General features: G+C 36.2%; 1 protein-coding gene across 4 annotated transcripts in view; it reads right to left on the reverse strand.

Moving 5' to 3' along the window:
• The window catches only part of LOC113515385 (protein GDAP2 homolog), a 110,754-nt gene that overhangs the window by 44,056 nt on the left and 49,618 nt on the right, over positions 1–17,080 (reverse strand). For all 4 annotated transcript variants that reach the window (XM_052897581.1, XM_052897582.1, XM_052897583.1 and 1 more), the window contains exons 6-7: positions 15,760–15,936; positions 1,944–2,085 (exon numbers count right to left, since the gene is read on the reverse strand). In XM_052897581.1, coding sequence (XP_052753541.1) covers positions 1,944–2,085; positions 15,760–15,936 — 319 coding nt within the window. The remainder of the gene's footprint in view (positions 1–1,943; positions 2,086–15,759; positions 15,937–17,080) is intronic.

The following is a 17,080-nucleotide window of genomic DNA, read 5'->3' on the forward strand; positions in this document are numbered from 1 at the left end:
AAAAAAATACAACTTAATAGAGAACTTCTTTTTTTGAAATTGGTTGAAAATTGTCTACTCGTGCGAAGTCGGGCTTGATTGCTAGTGAGTTATATAAAATAGTTTTTTTTTCATAAGTGAAGATAGAATGGTAACCCCGCCTGCGCTATCGGTATACGCTGGCAGGGCACCATTGAAGGGTGACGTATGAGGATGAAGGCAGGTCAGTTGGCTCATAGTGACCAATTGAACAAGAATTAACCACTATACTTTCTAGGGGGAACCGCGTGGAGGTTGACCTGGTGGGGTGTATTGTTAGTATTGAGGCTGTTAAATTTCATTACTAACAATCCTTTTTCCCTTTAATAAAACAGTTAAGTCAATGAACATCGGAGTAGATAGTATCAGTCTGAAGAAATTGAAAAAGCTAAAATACGAAAACAGAAAACGAGAGTTCTATTGAAAGCGCTCGTAGCCGTCAGCGTATCGCCGAGGCGCTGAATGTACGCGCGTAGCCGACAGCGTTTTGCTGAATGCGCGTAGTCGTCAGCATTCCGCTGATTACGTACGTAGTCGACTTCTGCGAAATGTGCGCGTAGCACCGACCAATAATTTTCCTTTGAGACATTGTTCAATATCGAATACGGTTTGATCTGTTTCAACAGAATTTAGAGATAACAAATTTTGTTGAAATTATCACAGATACATTTACACAACTTAGAATGGCAAACAAGCTGACGGCCCACCTGATGGAAAGTGGTAACCGTCGCCTATAGACATGAGCAGTACCATGGAAATAACAGAGTATACTGTTTCGCCCATGATACCCCCCATGCGTTGCCATTCCTGAGGACGTTATTCCTCTGTACCCAGTAAATTCACGCCATATCCCACCCTTCAAACCGAAACACAGCCATGTAAACAACTGCTTTACGGTTGAAACACGAATGGGACAGAGGTACTTAAGCAATCGACTTTTGTACAAATTAGTAACAAATGGATTTCCATTTAGTTAGTTAACTCATCAATTTAAAATATTCAATATATTTATATTGAATATTTTAAATTAACGCATTGTTGACATATGTTTTAAATACACTATTAGGACTTAATACAATGCGGTTGCAGGTAAATAGTTACTACATACATACCTGATTGTTATTGCCGACGTTTTAAAACTGCGCAGGCTGCTAAAAAGTATGTACAATACGTTTACCAAAGGGAGACTTTGTACAAAAGTTGTTTGCTTGGGTACCTCTGTCTCATTCGTGTTTCTACCGTGAACCAATTGTGTTTACATGGCTGTGTTTTAGTATGAAGGGTGGGATATGGCGTGAATTTACAAGGTACAGAGGAATAACACCTGAGTCCTTAGGAACGGCAACGCATGGGGTGTATCATGGGCGAAACAGTATACTCTGTTATGTCCAGGATACTGCTCATGTCTATAGGCGACGGTTACCACTTTCCATCAGGTGGGCCGTCAGCTTGTTTGCCATTCTAAGTTGCATAAAAAAAGGTACAATTTGCCTGCAATAACGTCGTGGTTATAGGTGAGAATGAATAGGCAGGTCAGTTTTAAATACACTTGGAATTCAGAACCACCACCACCACCATCAGCAGCACCAGCAGGGACGACGTGGAAGTTCACTTGACAGGTTATATCGCTAGCAACAGGACTGGTTCGCATTACTAACAATCCCTTTCCCTCCTAATGTGTTTTTTTTATGGGTGAAAATGGAATGTTAACCTCGTCTGCGCTAACAGGATACGCTGGCGAAGCACCAGTGAAGGGTGATTGATGAGAATGAAAACAGACCAGTTAGCCCATCATGATGAATTCATCAGGAATTAACCATGATAGTTTCCAGAGGGAACCGGCGAGGACGTCGACCAGGTTGGGTATATTGCTAGCAATGGGATTCTAAGTCTCCATTACTAACGTGATTAGGCTAGGTACTCACTGGTCGTGGTCGTGCAGCATGCGGCGGGCAGGCGCGGGCGCAGGCGCCAGCAGGCGCTGCGTGTCGGGCGCGGCCGCGCGTGCTAGCGCCGCCGCAGCCTCCGCTGCCGCCTCGTCGTCGCACAACGACGCCTCGTCCTCCGCTGCACACCACACGCCACATTGTACAACCAGCTTCACGTTATCATACGTACAACAGAGGGCCTATCGTCAAACGTTTTCCGAAATTTCACAGTCCAACGAAATACAAGTTTGATGTTAAAATTACATGAATTAAAATATTAAAATTGTTAAAATATTATACTTTTGCACTTTTATGGTAGGATTTATAAAAAACAAAATATTAAACTCCATTCAACGGGTCGATTTCGGTATGAACAAAAACACGAAATTGAGATCGAAAATTCGGAATTGCATTTCATGGTAGACCCCCAGATACAGATTTTACTTTATTACTAGTTTTTGCCTATGACTTCATGCGCATGACACTTGATATAGCGTTTCATCATCATCATTATAGGTTCGTTCGTAAGGAGTATAGTGTCAATTGAGGTAAATACTAGCTCACGTTTTTCTCCAACCAAGAAATAGAAATAAATTCATGTTCATTTTTATATTATTACTCGCTATTATGTGGCTTCGCCCGCCTTAATTAGTACATAAAGTATCCAATATACTAAGTTAGGATATAACCTATTTGTGTATGTTTCATTCAAATCCGTTCAGTAGTTTTTGCGTGAAAGAATAACAAACATTGTTCTAAAGATTTTCACAAACTTTCGCGTTTATTATCGTAGAAGAATTACTAAGTAAGAATTTAAACAAACAAAAATAGTGTAACCGAGTAACACTTTGTATGTCTGTATGTGTGTGTGGTCGCCGTGTGGTCCCGGCATAAAATAGGCCACCCATCCTTTCCCGTGGTTGTAGTAAGAGGCGACTAAGGGAGGGCGAGGGATGGGCAGCAGCGTCTCTCTTAAAACATCTCTAAAAGGCTAACTGCGGTTGCCAACTTGCCTGCCAAGCGTGGCAACTACTGGCAAAACTTCCCTTATGGAAACTAAAATAATAATAATAAAATGTGTGTGTGTGTGTGTGTGTGTTTCAGTCCCATTCGTGCTTCTACATCAGTGGTTTTATGTAACTATATTTAAATTGGGGTGGTACAGGAAATGGCAGTGGTTTTTTTTTTGATGGGTGAAAATGGTATGGTAACTCCGCCTGCGCTAACGGGATACGCTGGCGGAGCACCAGTGAAGGGTGATAGATGAGAATGAAAACAGGCCAGTTAGCCCATCATGATAAATTCATCAGGAATTAACCACGATAGTTTCCAGGGAGAACCGCGAGGAGGTCGACCTGGTTGGGTGTATTGCTAGCAATGGGATTCTCAGTCTTCATTACTAACAATCCCTTTCCCCCTAATGACAGTGGTTAGTCCTCAAGAATGCCAACACATGAGCTCTACCATAAGTTTGTAATAAACTGAATTTAAAATGTATTCTGTTATTTAAATACGGGATATTTATAATTACACGTGCGATAGCCCATCAGCAGGTCTGCTATTCAAATCGTATTTTAAAAGTTAAAAAACTCCAGCAGGTCTACCATGAAATGAAATTCAGAAATTTCGGACTCAATTTCGTGTTTTTATTTATACCAAAATCGGATCAATAATTGAAGTTTAACATTTCGTTCGTCATAGATCCTATCATAAAAGTCCAAACGAACAATATTTTAACATTTTTTATATTTTCAAACGGCATGTATTATGTAATTTTAACATCAAATTTGTTGTTCGTTTGGTTCCGAAATTTCGGAAAACATTTCATGGTAGGCTCTCAGATTCTATTATTAGTGAAATAAGTACGTAATCCCGCGGTTCCGGATATTTGCTCTATTTCTTAGTCATATCAAATATGCGTAAGAGTTTGTTACGTGCTTATCAAATCTATTTATGCTAATGGGGTAAAATGGACCCATTGCTACCGGGTCGACCTCCACGCGGTTCGTCCTGGAAATCATTGTGTTTGATATATTGTTCAATTGGTCACAATCGGCCAATTGACTTGTTTATCCCTCACTGGTTCCTCGCTAGTGTATATCTATCGTACAGGCGGAGTTACCATTCGTTTATCATCCATTAAAAAAGAGAACTATTTACCTATTATTTTACATAATGCAGTAATTTTATAAAAACTAGGTTTTTCCTTGTTAAAAAAAGAATTAAATTTAGTATAAAATAAATTACATATTATAAAAATCCACGCAATGATGTGTTCTTATCATATGATTGCAAATAAAAGCAAATGTAAATAGTATATTAAGAGGTGAAGCGTTTTTATATTTTTGTATGCAACTTGTGCAATAACATGTAATTAGTATGATAAAAAACAAATATATTACTGGGTTATGTTTATATTAAATTGTCTACAATTATACATTATGTAAATATTTAACAAAGTATTAGATGTTATGTTAAAATGAGTAAAGTCTTGCGCATTGCGGAACTGCGTATCTATTTCTTATCTTTACATTATATTTCATTTATATAGTTAGTACTGATTGTTTATATTGAATTGCTGTCTTTCATAGCACACGTGGTTTTAGTAACGTCCCATGTGATATTACTCAGAAAGTAGCCTTTTTAAATTAAAAAACTATCCAAATTACTGTTAAAAACAGGCCAACTTTTTTATTCACGTATGAGTGAAGATACTGAACTGTACAGTTGTTACACGGTAAGTAGAATAAACGTATATTGAAACGTTAAGTGAAAAATAAAAAAAATAATTGAATACTATTATTACGTTATTGACACGTTTACGAAAGAATGGGCTAAACAGGGGGTCTACCATGAAATTAAACGTAAAATTTTCGGACTCAATTTAGTGTTTCTTTTCATACCGAAATGGACCCAGTACCAAGCATGGAGTTTAACATTTCATTCGTCATAAATGTCAGCATAAAAGTCCGAAAGAACGATATTTTAACATTTTTAATATATTTAAACGGTATGTATCACGTACTCTTAACATCAAATTTGTGTTTCGTTCGGTATCGAAATATCGGAGAACATTTCATGGTAGGTCCTAATAATGTAAGAATAAAAATGTTTTTTATTCAAGTAAAATTAATTACAAGCATTTTTGAATAGTAATTTTTCTATAATTTTATCATAATGATTCACAATGATGTTTATCTTCACTTTTTACTTTGATAGATATCTGAAAATATATTTCAAACACGCATTCCTTGTCAGAATTTCCCACTTTGATACTTATATATATATATCAATTTGTATTTAATATGTCCGCTGTGTAGTCAGGGCATAGAATAGGCCACCCCTTTCTTTTCCGTGGGTATTGTAAGAGATGATAAAGGGAACATAATGGTCGAGGGATGGGCAGCAGCGTCCCTCTTAAAACATCACCAAAGCCTTACTGCGGTTGCCAAACCTATGCTCATGTTAAAGACCTATATTCAACAATGGACAATAAACGGCTGGCATAATAATAATAATTAATTCAATATGTATATATATATATAATATATAAATAAATAAATACTATGTGAAAATAGTTTTTAATTCCAATTTAAAACTTCTAAATGTTCTGGGAAATTTTTAATTGAATACTTTTGCAATACTGAAAATTTGCTTCGTTTTGTTAAAAGAAAATATGAATATTGGCCCATTTTCGACATTCGATGTTCTTGCCCTTGACGCGTATGATCTAAAACCGCATCATTATCATTAGTGATTTGTTGCGAACTAGTTGCAAGTGATAAAAAGTGAATACAAGTTGTTAATTAAAAGATTGTTCTTTTTCGGTTTCTCATTTTTTAATTGTGCGAGTTTTCCATGTTTGTTTTAATATGTGTACATTAAAATATTGTCATATGGTCCCGGTATAGAATAAACCACCATTTGCTATCCCATAGGTGTCGTAAGAGGCGACTAAAGGAATTTAGTGGTCGAGGGATGGGCAGCTGCGTCCTTCTTAAAACATTACCAACGGCTAACTGCGGTTGCCAACCCGTCTGCCAAGTATAGCAACCTTTGACAAAACACATTGACAATAGGGGAGACCTATGATTTGTAGTATAGAGAGAACAACTGATAAAAAATAAAATAATAAAAAAATATATCAGGTAATTACTAGTACCCTTAGTAGAATCACTATTTAGTTTAGTTCTAGATGGCGCTCTGTGATAGGAAAAAAATTTATTAAGTATATTCAATTATTACAGAAAAGGCTATGAATACTATTAACCCTTTGAGTGCCGACGAGCGCCATCGCGCTCGTGCGCATTGCAACTAAAAGTGCCACGAGCGTCATAGCGTTCGTGAAATCAGTCGCTGTTTAACTTGCTGTAAAAAAAAAATATTAAAATTGGATAATTTTTGGAGGAGATACAGTCTTTTTAGAGACAAGGGTAAATGACATCAACACGACAAAGATTTCTTTGGCATCCTTAAGTAGACATGAGTAAAAATCAATGGCACTAAAACGGTTAAATTGGCCTTTTTTCTGCACGTAATTTATTTGGTCGACGTAAGTCCGTCTATGAACGCTCCTACCCACGTCTCCATTCATTCGTTCTCGATATATATCTTTCGTGATTCTATTTTGATCCATCCTTTCCAAATGATCAAACATTCTTATTTTTTTTTAGTTTTTGTTTACGTCATCATACATAGCTGTATGTGAATGGGTCATATGTTTTCATTCAAATACAAATATGCGGATATCTGTGACTTAACCACGCAAAAATGTCTGATGGTTCATGTCGATGATCGAAAATATGCGGCTAACGTGTAGATAAGGGGGGGGGGGATTGTTAGTAATGGAGACTGAAAATCCCATTGCTAACAATATACCCAACCAGGTCGACCCCCACACGGTTTTCCCAGGAAACTATCATGGTTAATTCCTGATGAATTCATTACGATGGGCTAACTGGCCTGTTTTCATTCTCATCGATCACCCTTCACTGGTGCTCTGCCAGCGTATCCCGTTAGCGCAGGCGGGGTTGCCATACCATTTTCACCCATAAAAAAAAAACGTGATGATAGGTGACTACTGCCGTTCCTGAGGAAGAACACAGTAGCGCAATCGGAGAAATATGCTCTAAGTTTCAAAATCTATATTTTTGAGTTCACGCAGGTGTAGTCGTAGTAGGTCGTTTTTGTTTTTTTTTATATGTATTCTTGTATTTCTTTTTTCTTGCGTATGTATCTATATATGTTGTTATTTATGTGTTGTAAGTAACGCAAATAAATTATATATCTATCTATCCAATTGACAGATAGTTTTAAGTAATATTACAAACTAGCTGTACTGTAGCTAAAGTGCATCAGTTATAGTAAAAGGAAACATCAGAAAAAGAAGATCACGTTAAAAAATACAGTTATTATGAAAACCCTCTTTGGTATCTATAAAAGTTAAAAGTTAATAATAAACAAATAAGTGTTTCAAACTTACGTTCATATTCAAACGCATAATTCAACATGGCTGACAGTTGAGAACGCTACACAATTTGGCGGGAAACAAATGTCAACACGCTTCCGACATTATCGCACTTCTCGGCGTACAACGAACGAACGACTTTTGGAGATCATTTTCGTTGTACGTTTTGGGCTTGAGAGCCATTTTAAAATAGAAAAAAAAATACTGATCTGCGACACCACATTCACTGAAGTTCACTGTATAGAGACTGCACATTTGGCTGTGTGCTTATAATTAACAAACAGTAGGTAATTATCAACGTACATTCCGTCACAATTATCACAGTCGAATTTGCAGGTTCTAGAAGTATACAATTTTGTCGTTGATGCTGCAGATTGTTGATATTCGGTGGAATTTAGAATAAATCTTTTTATAAGTTACAATACACTTGTATAATTTCCAATGATTTATTGTGAACACATATGTGTTACATTCTTGTAAATGTGAAATTGAGTGTTTGTTACCTCTTGACGCTAATTCGCTTAACGAATCATTAGAAAATTTTGTAGACACGTACTATAATATATGGGAAGCAGTTTTCTCTTGTCTTAGAAGCGGATACAGCACTATATTAATCTAATTGCTACCACGGCCGATGTAATCTGGTCGAAACGTCGAGATAATTCATAGAGCCTACCATGAAATGTTTTCCGAAATTTCTTGGCCGAACGAAACACAAACTTGATGTTAAAATGACACAATGCACACTGTTTAAAAATATTAAAATTTTTTTTTTGGTAGGATTTATGACTAACGAAATGTTAAGCTCCATTTACAGGACCGATTTCGGTGTGAACGAAAACACGAAAGTGAGTCCGAAAATTCGGAATTTCATGTCATGGTAGATCTCCAGGCAAATTTGTCATATTTATCTAAATGATCGCATTACTACATAAATAACGCATTCTATCTAACTGCATTGGGTTGGCTGGAAGAGATCTCTTTTAGAAATAAGCCTACACTTGATAACAAATTGTTAATTAAACTAATCGCTATATCTTTTGTTTAAGTGTAGAGAAAACGAGAAATTATATATATATATATATATATATATATATATATATATATATATATATATATATATATATATATATATATATATATATCTGCAAACTCTGCAAAATATACTAAATGACTCGGCAAACGTTGTTTTCTTACTACAACTATTATATTCGATTGCCATCTTTCAACTCTATTGCGGCATATAAAAATCGCGATTAAAAAACAGGGGTTGATCGTAAAATAAAAATAAAAAAAATTGTCATAAAATGAAAAATATTTAGGGGTGGGTCACCCTTATCATTGAGGGGTATGAAAAATAGATGTAGGCCGATTCTCAGACCTACCAGATATGTACTCAAAATTTCATAAAAATCGGTAGAACCGTTTCGGAGAGAACGCCGCGACACGAGAATTATCTCGATTTTTATAAACCATAGAACATGCAACGCGAAAGTCTGAAAGTTAATATCATTGGAAGTTATACAAGTACTACTACATTTTAGTAACAGAGTAGATATTTATTTATTCACAGATTATTTGACACGTGGTTATTTAAAAAAAAAAAAACACTACAAACAAGACAATTGGAATGGAAAACACACTATCTGTGTAAGATCCGATATGTAGACTGAAGTGTACTCTCTCCTAAGTTACTGAGGCGTAAACTTGACATGTTTGGACAATATCAGTCACTGTTAGTAGTTTCGGCCTATTTAAGTTAATTGACATGTTTATCTGTATGAATGTATGGCAACAATCAGCATAATGTTTGAATGTTTCGGTATATTTGTATAATACTCGCGTGTAGAACAAAGATACCTATTATAAATATTTTTTTTTTATTTTGGATTTTTTTTTGATTGGTGAAAATGGTATGGTGCCTGTCTAACCCCGCCTGCGCTAACGGGCTGGCGGAGCACCAGTGAAGGGTGATAGATGAAAAAATGAAAACAGGCCAGTTAGCCCATCATGATGAATTCATCAGGAATTAACCATGATAGTTTCCAGGGGGAACCGCGAGGTCGACCTGGTTGGGTATATTGCTAGCAATGGGATTCTCAGTCTCCATTACTAACAATCCCTTTCCCCCCATTTTGGAATATTTTATGAACAATCGTGGTATGTTTTTTTTTTTATTTATGACTATGCTTAATTTTTAATTAATATAAAATAAAAGGGGTTTGGTATATTATGTATTATTGTTTACAATAGAGTTGTTTGTTGTTTTTTTATTAGAGAAATATTGTAAAGATATTTACAAATGTAAGTACCTATTTGAATAAAATAAAAAAGTAAATAAAAATTAAATAATGTTAATTAATAAACGCATCTCTATAGAACTTTTGGGCCATTTAAAATCAGGTCTATTTTAAATATTAGATTTTTTTCAAGTAACTTAATACCATAGATGAATGAGAGACGATCCGATGGAAAGTAAAATTCGTCGCCTATAGACAAGAATAACATCATGGATACACAAGAATATACTGTGGACACCCATGTCACTATTTATTTATGCATTATTTAGCCGTTAACTGTCCACTACTGGACATAAGCCTTTCCCATAAGGGGAGTTTTGCCAATAGTTGTCACGCTTGGCAGGCGGGTTGGCAACCGCAGTTAGGATTTTAAAGATGTTTTAAGAGGGACGTTGCTCATTTCTCACCCTCCTTTAGTCGCCTCTTACGACATCCACGGGAAGGCAATTCATTTGTGTATATAATATATAAATTCGATTAACAGACTTTTTAATGGATGATAATGAAATGGTAACCTTGCCTGCGCTAACGGTATGCGCTGGCGGGGCACCAGTGAGGGATGATAGGTGAGAATGAAAAGTAGGTCAGTCATTCAATTGTGATGAATATACCCGGAATTTAGCACGACTTATTCTAGAGGGGACTACGGGGAGGTCGATCTGACCTATATTGATAACAAAGTGATTGCTAATCCGTATAATAATTAGAGGGAAAAATTGTAATTTCAACAAGCCACTTTTTATATATAATAATCTAATATATAAAATTCTCGTGTCACGGTGTTTGTTACCAAACTCCTCCGAAACGGCATTACCGATTTTCATGAAATTTTGTGTGCATATTTGGTAGGTCTGAGAATCGGCCAACATCTATTTTTTATACCCCTCAATGATAAGGGTGACCCATTCCTAAAAATTATTTTTATATTTTTTTGACAAAATTTTTAATTGTGTTTTAAATATTATATAGCATTGAAAAATACATACAACTTTAAATTTTCATCGTTTTACGATCAACCCCTGTATTTTAATCACGATTTTTATATTTCGCAATAAGTGGTAAAACAACGTTTACGGGGTCGGCTAGTCTAATATATAAAATTCTCGTGTCACGGTGTTTGTTACCAAACTCCTCCGAAACGGCACTACCGATTTTTATGAAATTTTGTGTGCATATTCAGTAGGTCTGAGAATCGGTCAACATCTATTTTTCATACCCCTCAATGATAAGGATGACCTACCCTTAAATATATATTTTTTATTTTTTTTTACCATTTTATTTTATTTTATTATGACTAAGCATTGAAAAATACATACAGCTTCAATTTTTTACCCATTTACGATCATTTAATTACATCCTAACACACTTATAGTGTTAGCTATTTTTGATTGGACTAAAAAAAATAATTTCTAAAAATAATGAATATGGCAAAACAACGTTTGCAGGGTCAGCTAGTATAATATAATAAACTATATTGTGTTTAAACAAAAGTAGCCTGTGATACAATATGACAATGACCCCATACTAGGCAAAATCTATTCTTGTGGCAGTCAAACTTATACTTCTATATTTTAGTTAAAAAAAAAAAAACAAACCGTGTGGTCTGGCTTTCATTTGGAAACCAACAGTCCTGGGCTCCAAATCCATTTCGTTTAACAATTCACTAGTAACAATAACAGAAGAGTGTTCACACAAGTGTTTTGGTGAGTTGTATCGATAATACTAATGCGTCAATACACGATAACCTGTTATACTTATCATTGATAAGCCTATTAGTGATGTACCGCAGTGCAACGGGTTCGACATTCGTCATTTAATGACATCATTAGTGAGTAAATGCACTTATGGAAGTCATTGCAAGAAAATATTTCATTATATTTATTTATAATTTATAATAATTTAAATACAATTTCCATTATTTATATTATATTATTATTCATATTGTTAATATTTTTTTACTTATATAATGACATTTAATAATTTAATTCTATTTGAATGTTTATCAAACACAAGACATGATGTGGTTGTCTATAAATGTAAGAACAGTTAGATCTAATCTATCAGTGTATTGTATTGAAATATTTCGCTGTATCTTATGTTGGTAATCCTATAAATAAATAAATAAATCATTGTACCTAAGATTCGCAACATTGAAAAATGTAATTTAGGTTCTCTGTCATGGCGTCCTTCAATTAAAGTGCATATTCATCTTATAAGCAGTTTTTTTATTATGAAGAAAAGTTATTTAAGCGTGCAAAGCACATCTAATGTTTTACAACATTATAATAAAGAGATAGATAGATAAACTTTTTATTTGAGCCATTTATGATACACGTAAATTTACAAATGAGTTTATACAATCAAATTATTAACACTTTTTAAAATATACAACAAAAGATAAAATATGAAAATATGGTTTCGCCATGTGTGTCGCAGTGACCCAAATAGGGTACAGCTCAGTGATGGTTTTGCTTTAAAGCAAAGCACTGATTTTTAGCTGCAGCCTGAAGTTAGGCTACATGGACGCGTACAACAAACCCAGAGTGTAACCTGTGTAACCGATTTAACAGCTAAAGATAAAATTGTATTATATAGATACATACTTACATAAATGATGCATAAATAATATATTTCATTAATTAATTAAACATACGGTATAAATAATTCATCACAATAATTATTATGTTGAAAGCAGTCGCTACCAGGCGACCAACCCAAGTTTTTGCTTAGATAATATATATATATATATATGTATATATATATATATATATATATATATATATATATATATATATATATATATATATATATTATCCTATATTACTCATTGATAATGTAGCTTAATACTATAGGTAAAAGCAATTATTTAATTCAACTAAATAGTTTATGAGTTTATCAATCAATTATAAACGAATACCAATAAAATCAAATATTTCTCTTTATAATACAGTGAATGTTTCTTTATTTGTATGTTTATTCCCGTGTCATGCAAAAACTGCTACATCGAAAGCGCTTTACAAAGGCGTCTACCTGAAGATCTAACTTCTGGTGTATTTTCATCTTAACACTATGTCATTATAAAAAAAAATCATAGCGAAATACTATGAAATACAAAAAAAAAAAAAAACAGCAATGTAATATTAAAATCTTATCGCGACGCGCCGAATCAGCTGTGTAAGGTCAACGCCACAAGCGTATGAAAACTACCTATTAAGAAGCACCGGAGCACAGTACGTCGTAAAGTTTAGTTTTTTATTTTTATTTCCTTTTAAATTTTATAATTATTCTAGCCACGACAAATTTATATCGCTAAGTCAGTGAAAACCTGTTATTGGCTTTTTATATGGATAAGTTGTTATTGTTTTAAGCTATAAATTGTAAGCTGTTGGTTTTCCAATAAATAAATAAATAAATAAATAAAATTAAAATCGTTAATTATATGGCTGTCGTGCTTTTCCGGTGAGAAAATAATTTGTTTTCGTTCTATCTAACCTGTTCGTTCCACCCAATCTAGGAGAAAACATAAATTAAATATTTAATACGAAATATATAATAATATTTAATTAAATATTAAATAGACATTGTTAAATTTGCGGGTAACTGGAGTCTAAACTAGATTTTAATTGGTCCTATAAGATATATACAGGTATTTTATTGACAGAATAAATTTTGAATTACTTTCAATGGAGAACATTATAAAAAAGTGAACAATCAAAATTAGATTATTGTTTGACGCACTTATATTGTGAATTTATGCGCAATTAGTCTCTCAATGTATTTATGGTTAAATAATGAATAATCTATCGATATATTAATGATAACGGAATGACAATAAGATTTTTATTATTAGTTCAATTGATGGTCGCAATTGTACTGTAATCGTCGATCGATAATACGCACAATATATTTGTATAAGGGTACGAGGTCTGTCCGGAAAGTTCGTATAAAAGTGTTCTGGAATGCGAGAAAGAGGAGTGGGGAGGACAGGTAAGCGCAGGACCCCTTCCTTATGTCCCTAACAATGCTTCAGTTCTGGTCTGACCGCCGTGCGGTGCGAACTGGCTTGTCACGCCATCTGTGAAGTTACCTCTTAACGAAACCCCGTCGGCATGGAGCCCGCTTCCGTTGAAGAGCAGCGCGTCGTAATCAAGTTTCTCTCGAAACTCGGCAAGAATGGCCGTGAAATTTTTGCCGATCTCAGAACAGTTTATGGGGATGATGCTGTGAAGGAACCAACCGTCCACAAGTGGCTAAAAAGATTCAGAGAGGGCCGAGAAAGCGTTTAAGATGACCCACGTTCAGGATGTCCTTCCACTTCACATTCCGACGAAAACGTGGAAAGAATTCGAACTTGTGTTAATGGGGACCGTCGTTTAACGGTCAGACAGGTGGCTGAAGAGCTTAATTTGGGCAAAACCGTGGTCCACGAAATTCTAAGAAACGAACTTCAAATGAAAAAAATTTGCGCCAAGATCGTTCCCAAGCTTTTGTCCCCGGATCAAAAATCACGAAGAGTTGCTTGCTGTGAGGACTGGTTGGAAGCCGAAGAGAATGGTGACTTTTTGAACCGAGTCATCACTGGAGATGAGTCTTGGTTCTACGAATTTGATGTCGAATTAAAATCCCAAAGCAAAGAGTGGAAGACATCCGGGGAACCACGAACAAAAAAATCAAGAAAATCCCGCTCAAATGTCAAGACAATGTTGATTGTTTTTTTCGATGTTCGGGGGATTGTCCATCAAGAATTCGTCCCTCCAGGCCAGACAGTTGATGGAAAATTCTACGTCGATGTGCTCAGACGCCTCAAAGCTCGTGTGGCACGAGTTCGTCCAGAATTGGCGCGAGAGGGGCGTTGGATTCTTCACCACGACAATGCCCCTGCCCACACCTCTCTTGTTGTCCGTGAGTTTTTGAGTAAAAATTCCATTACGGTGACCGAACACCCCCCTATTCGCCGGATTTGGCCCCGTGTGACTTCTTCTTGTTCCCAAAAACCAAATTGGTACTTCGGGGGCGGCATTTGGGGGACATAAATGAGATAAAAAAAGCTACGACGGGGCAGCTGAGAAACCTACAACCAGAGGACTTTCAAGGAGCCTTCTCACAGTGGAAACGGCGTTGGCACAAGTGCATTATGTCACAGGGGGAGTACTTTGAAGGGGATAAAATTGATTTACCTGAATAATTGTAAAATAAAATTTTTAAAAAACTTTTATACGTACTTTCCGGACAAACCTCGTACATTAAACGTTATCAGAATCAGCAAGTACCCGACTAAATGGCATCATATAGATGAGTCACGCGATATCTGCGCTTTGTCTATTCCGTATAAAATATCTGATTAGTGAATAAAATGATGAAATATATTTGGTAGGTAAAACTATACAAGTAGATTTTATTTATAACTAGCGGCTCGTCCCGGCGTCGCACGGGTGGACACTTTTACATTTTAAAAAGTGGCCATTAAGGCTGCGCACGCGACGGAAACTTAAAAATGGAGTAACTTCTCCCGTTTTCCCAACATTTCCCTTCACTGTTCTGCTCCTATTGATCGTAGCGTGATGAAAAGTATACTATAACCTGCCCAGGAGTATGAAGAATAATTGTACCAAGTTTCGTTAAAATCCGTCGAGTGGTTTTTGTTTCTATAACGAACACACAGATAGGCAGACAAAAATTTTACTGATTGCATTTTTGGCATCAGTATCGATCACTAATCACCGCCTGATAGTTATTTTGGAAATATATTTCATGTACAGAATTGACCTCTCTACAGATTTATTATAAGTATATATTAATTTGTTTTTTTTTTATAAGTTTTCGTATATTAATAAATAAATTTACAATATAAATACATAATTTCGTAACGATGGATGGATGTTTGTTACTTTTTTTTATGCAAAAACTACCAAACTGATTTGAATGCATTTAATACACGGGTAGGTTACATGCTAACTTAGTGCATAGGATACTCTATGTACTACTTTAAGAGGGCAAACAAGCCGCTAGTATAATAATGCAACAGTGGTGTGAGGCGCGTACTGACCGGTGTCGTGCGGGTTGTGTATGATGCGCATGCGCTGGTCGTGGTCGTGGTGCGCGGGCTGGCGCGGGAAGTAGAGCGGCGCGCGCGCACGCAGCGGCGCGGCGTCGGGCCCGCACGCGGCCGCCAGCACCACCAGCCGCGGCCGCGCGCACAGCGACAGGTGGCGCCGCACTGCGCCTGCGCACAACACACACACTGTTAGTTTTATTTCCACAACTCAGGGGTCCCATCGGTCGAGTTCGTCGTCGGCACGGCGAGCAACATGTCCGCCCGTGCCGACGGCGGACACCATCCCCACCTGAGGGGCCTCGCGCCGCTGCACGCGCGTCCGCCGGACGGCCGTCCCACGCCTAGGGACCTCCTGTGCACAAGCGACTAGCGATCGCGATCGCCTCGTCGACCAATACGACCACTCTCATTCCTCAACCTTTCATTTTAATCCTTTTATACTCAATAAACAAGTCATTACGTACTAACTACTTCATACGCAAGTTTTTCTGTGAAATGAGATCAACTGGCGTATTGGCGCACGCATTAAATTAGAACGAGCATACAATAAACATACATCATGCTCTATGAAATACAAATGAGCGAGAAGGTACCGCTCCAGATAAGAATATGAACATAATATTTTTAAGTGGCGAGAGGTACTAGGGATAGCGCAAAACGGAACACATTTGATGCGCGAGAGGGTCTCGTTCGAGATGCTTAAGTGGTTAATAAGATACAAAAATGATAAAACAAAATAAATATAGAAGTTATAAAGAGGGAGACTGTACAAAAGTCGATTGCTTGGGTACCTCTGTCCCATTCGTGTTTCAACCGTGAAGCAGTTGTGTTTGCATGGCTGTGTTTCGGTTTGAAGGGTGAGATATGGCGTGAATTTACTGGGTACAGAGGAATAACACCTGAGTCCTCAGAAATGGCAACGCATGGGGGGTATCATGGGCGAAACAGTATACTCTGTTATGTCCATGGTACTGCTCATGTCTATAGGCGACGATTACCACTTTCAATCAGGTGGGCCGTCAGCTTGTTTGCCATTCTAAGTAGTATAAAAAAATCACTCATAATTCTTTATCATGTAAAGTTGTACGCAGAAAAAATTACCGCCGCTTGTCTCGAAGCATTTGTATGGAGACACTGTATATATATGATGTAAGGCAGGGGGTTAACCACGAAATGAAATTCCGAATTCAATTTCGTGTTTTCTTTCACACCAAAATCGGTCCAGTAAATGAAGCTTAACATTTCGTTTGTAACACATCCTACCATAAAAGTCCAAAGGAACAATATTTTAATATTTTTATCATGTAATTTT

The sequence above is a fragment of the Galleria mellonella genome, unplaced genomic scaffold (genome assembly GCF_026898425.1).
Source record: "Galleria mellonella isolate WM207_F2 unplaced genomic scaffold, CSIRO_AGI_GalMel_v1 utg37, whole genome shotgun sequence".
Classification (NCBI taxonomy): Eukaryota; Metazoa; Arthropoda; class Insecta; order Lepidoptera; family Pyralidae; genus Galleria; species Galleria mellonella.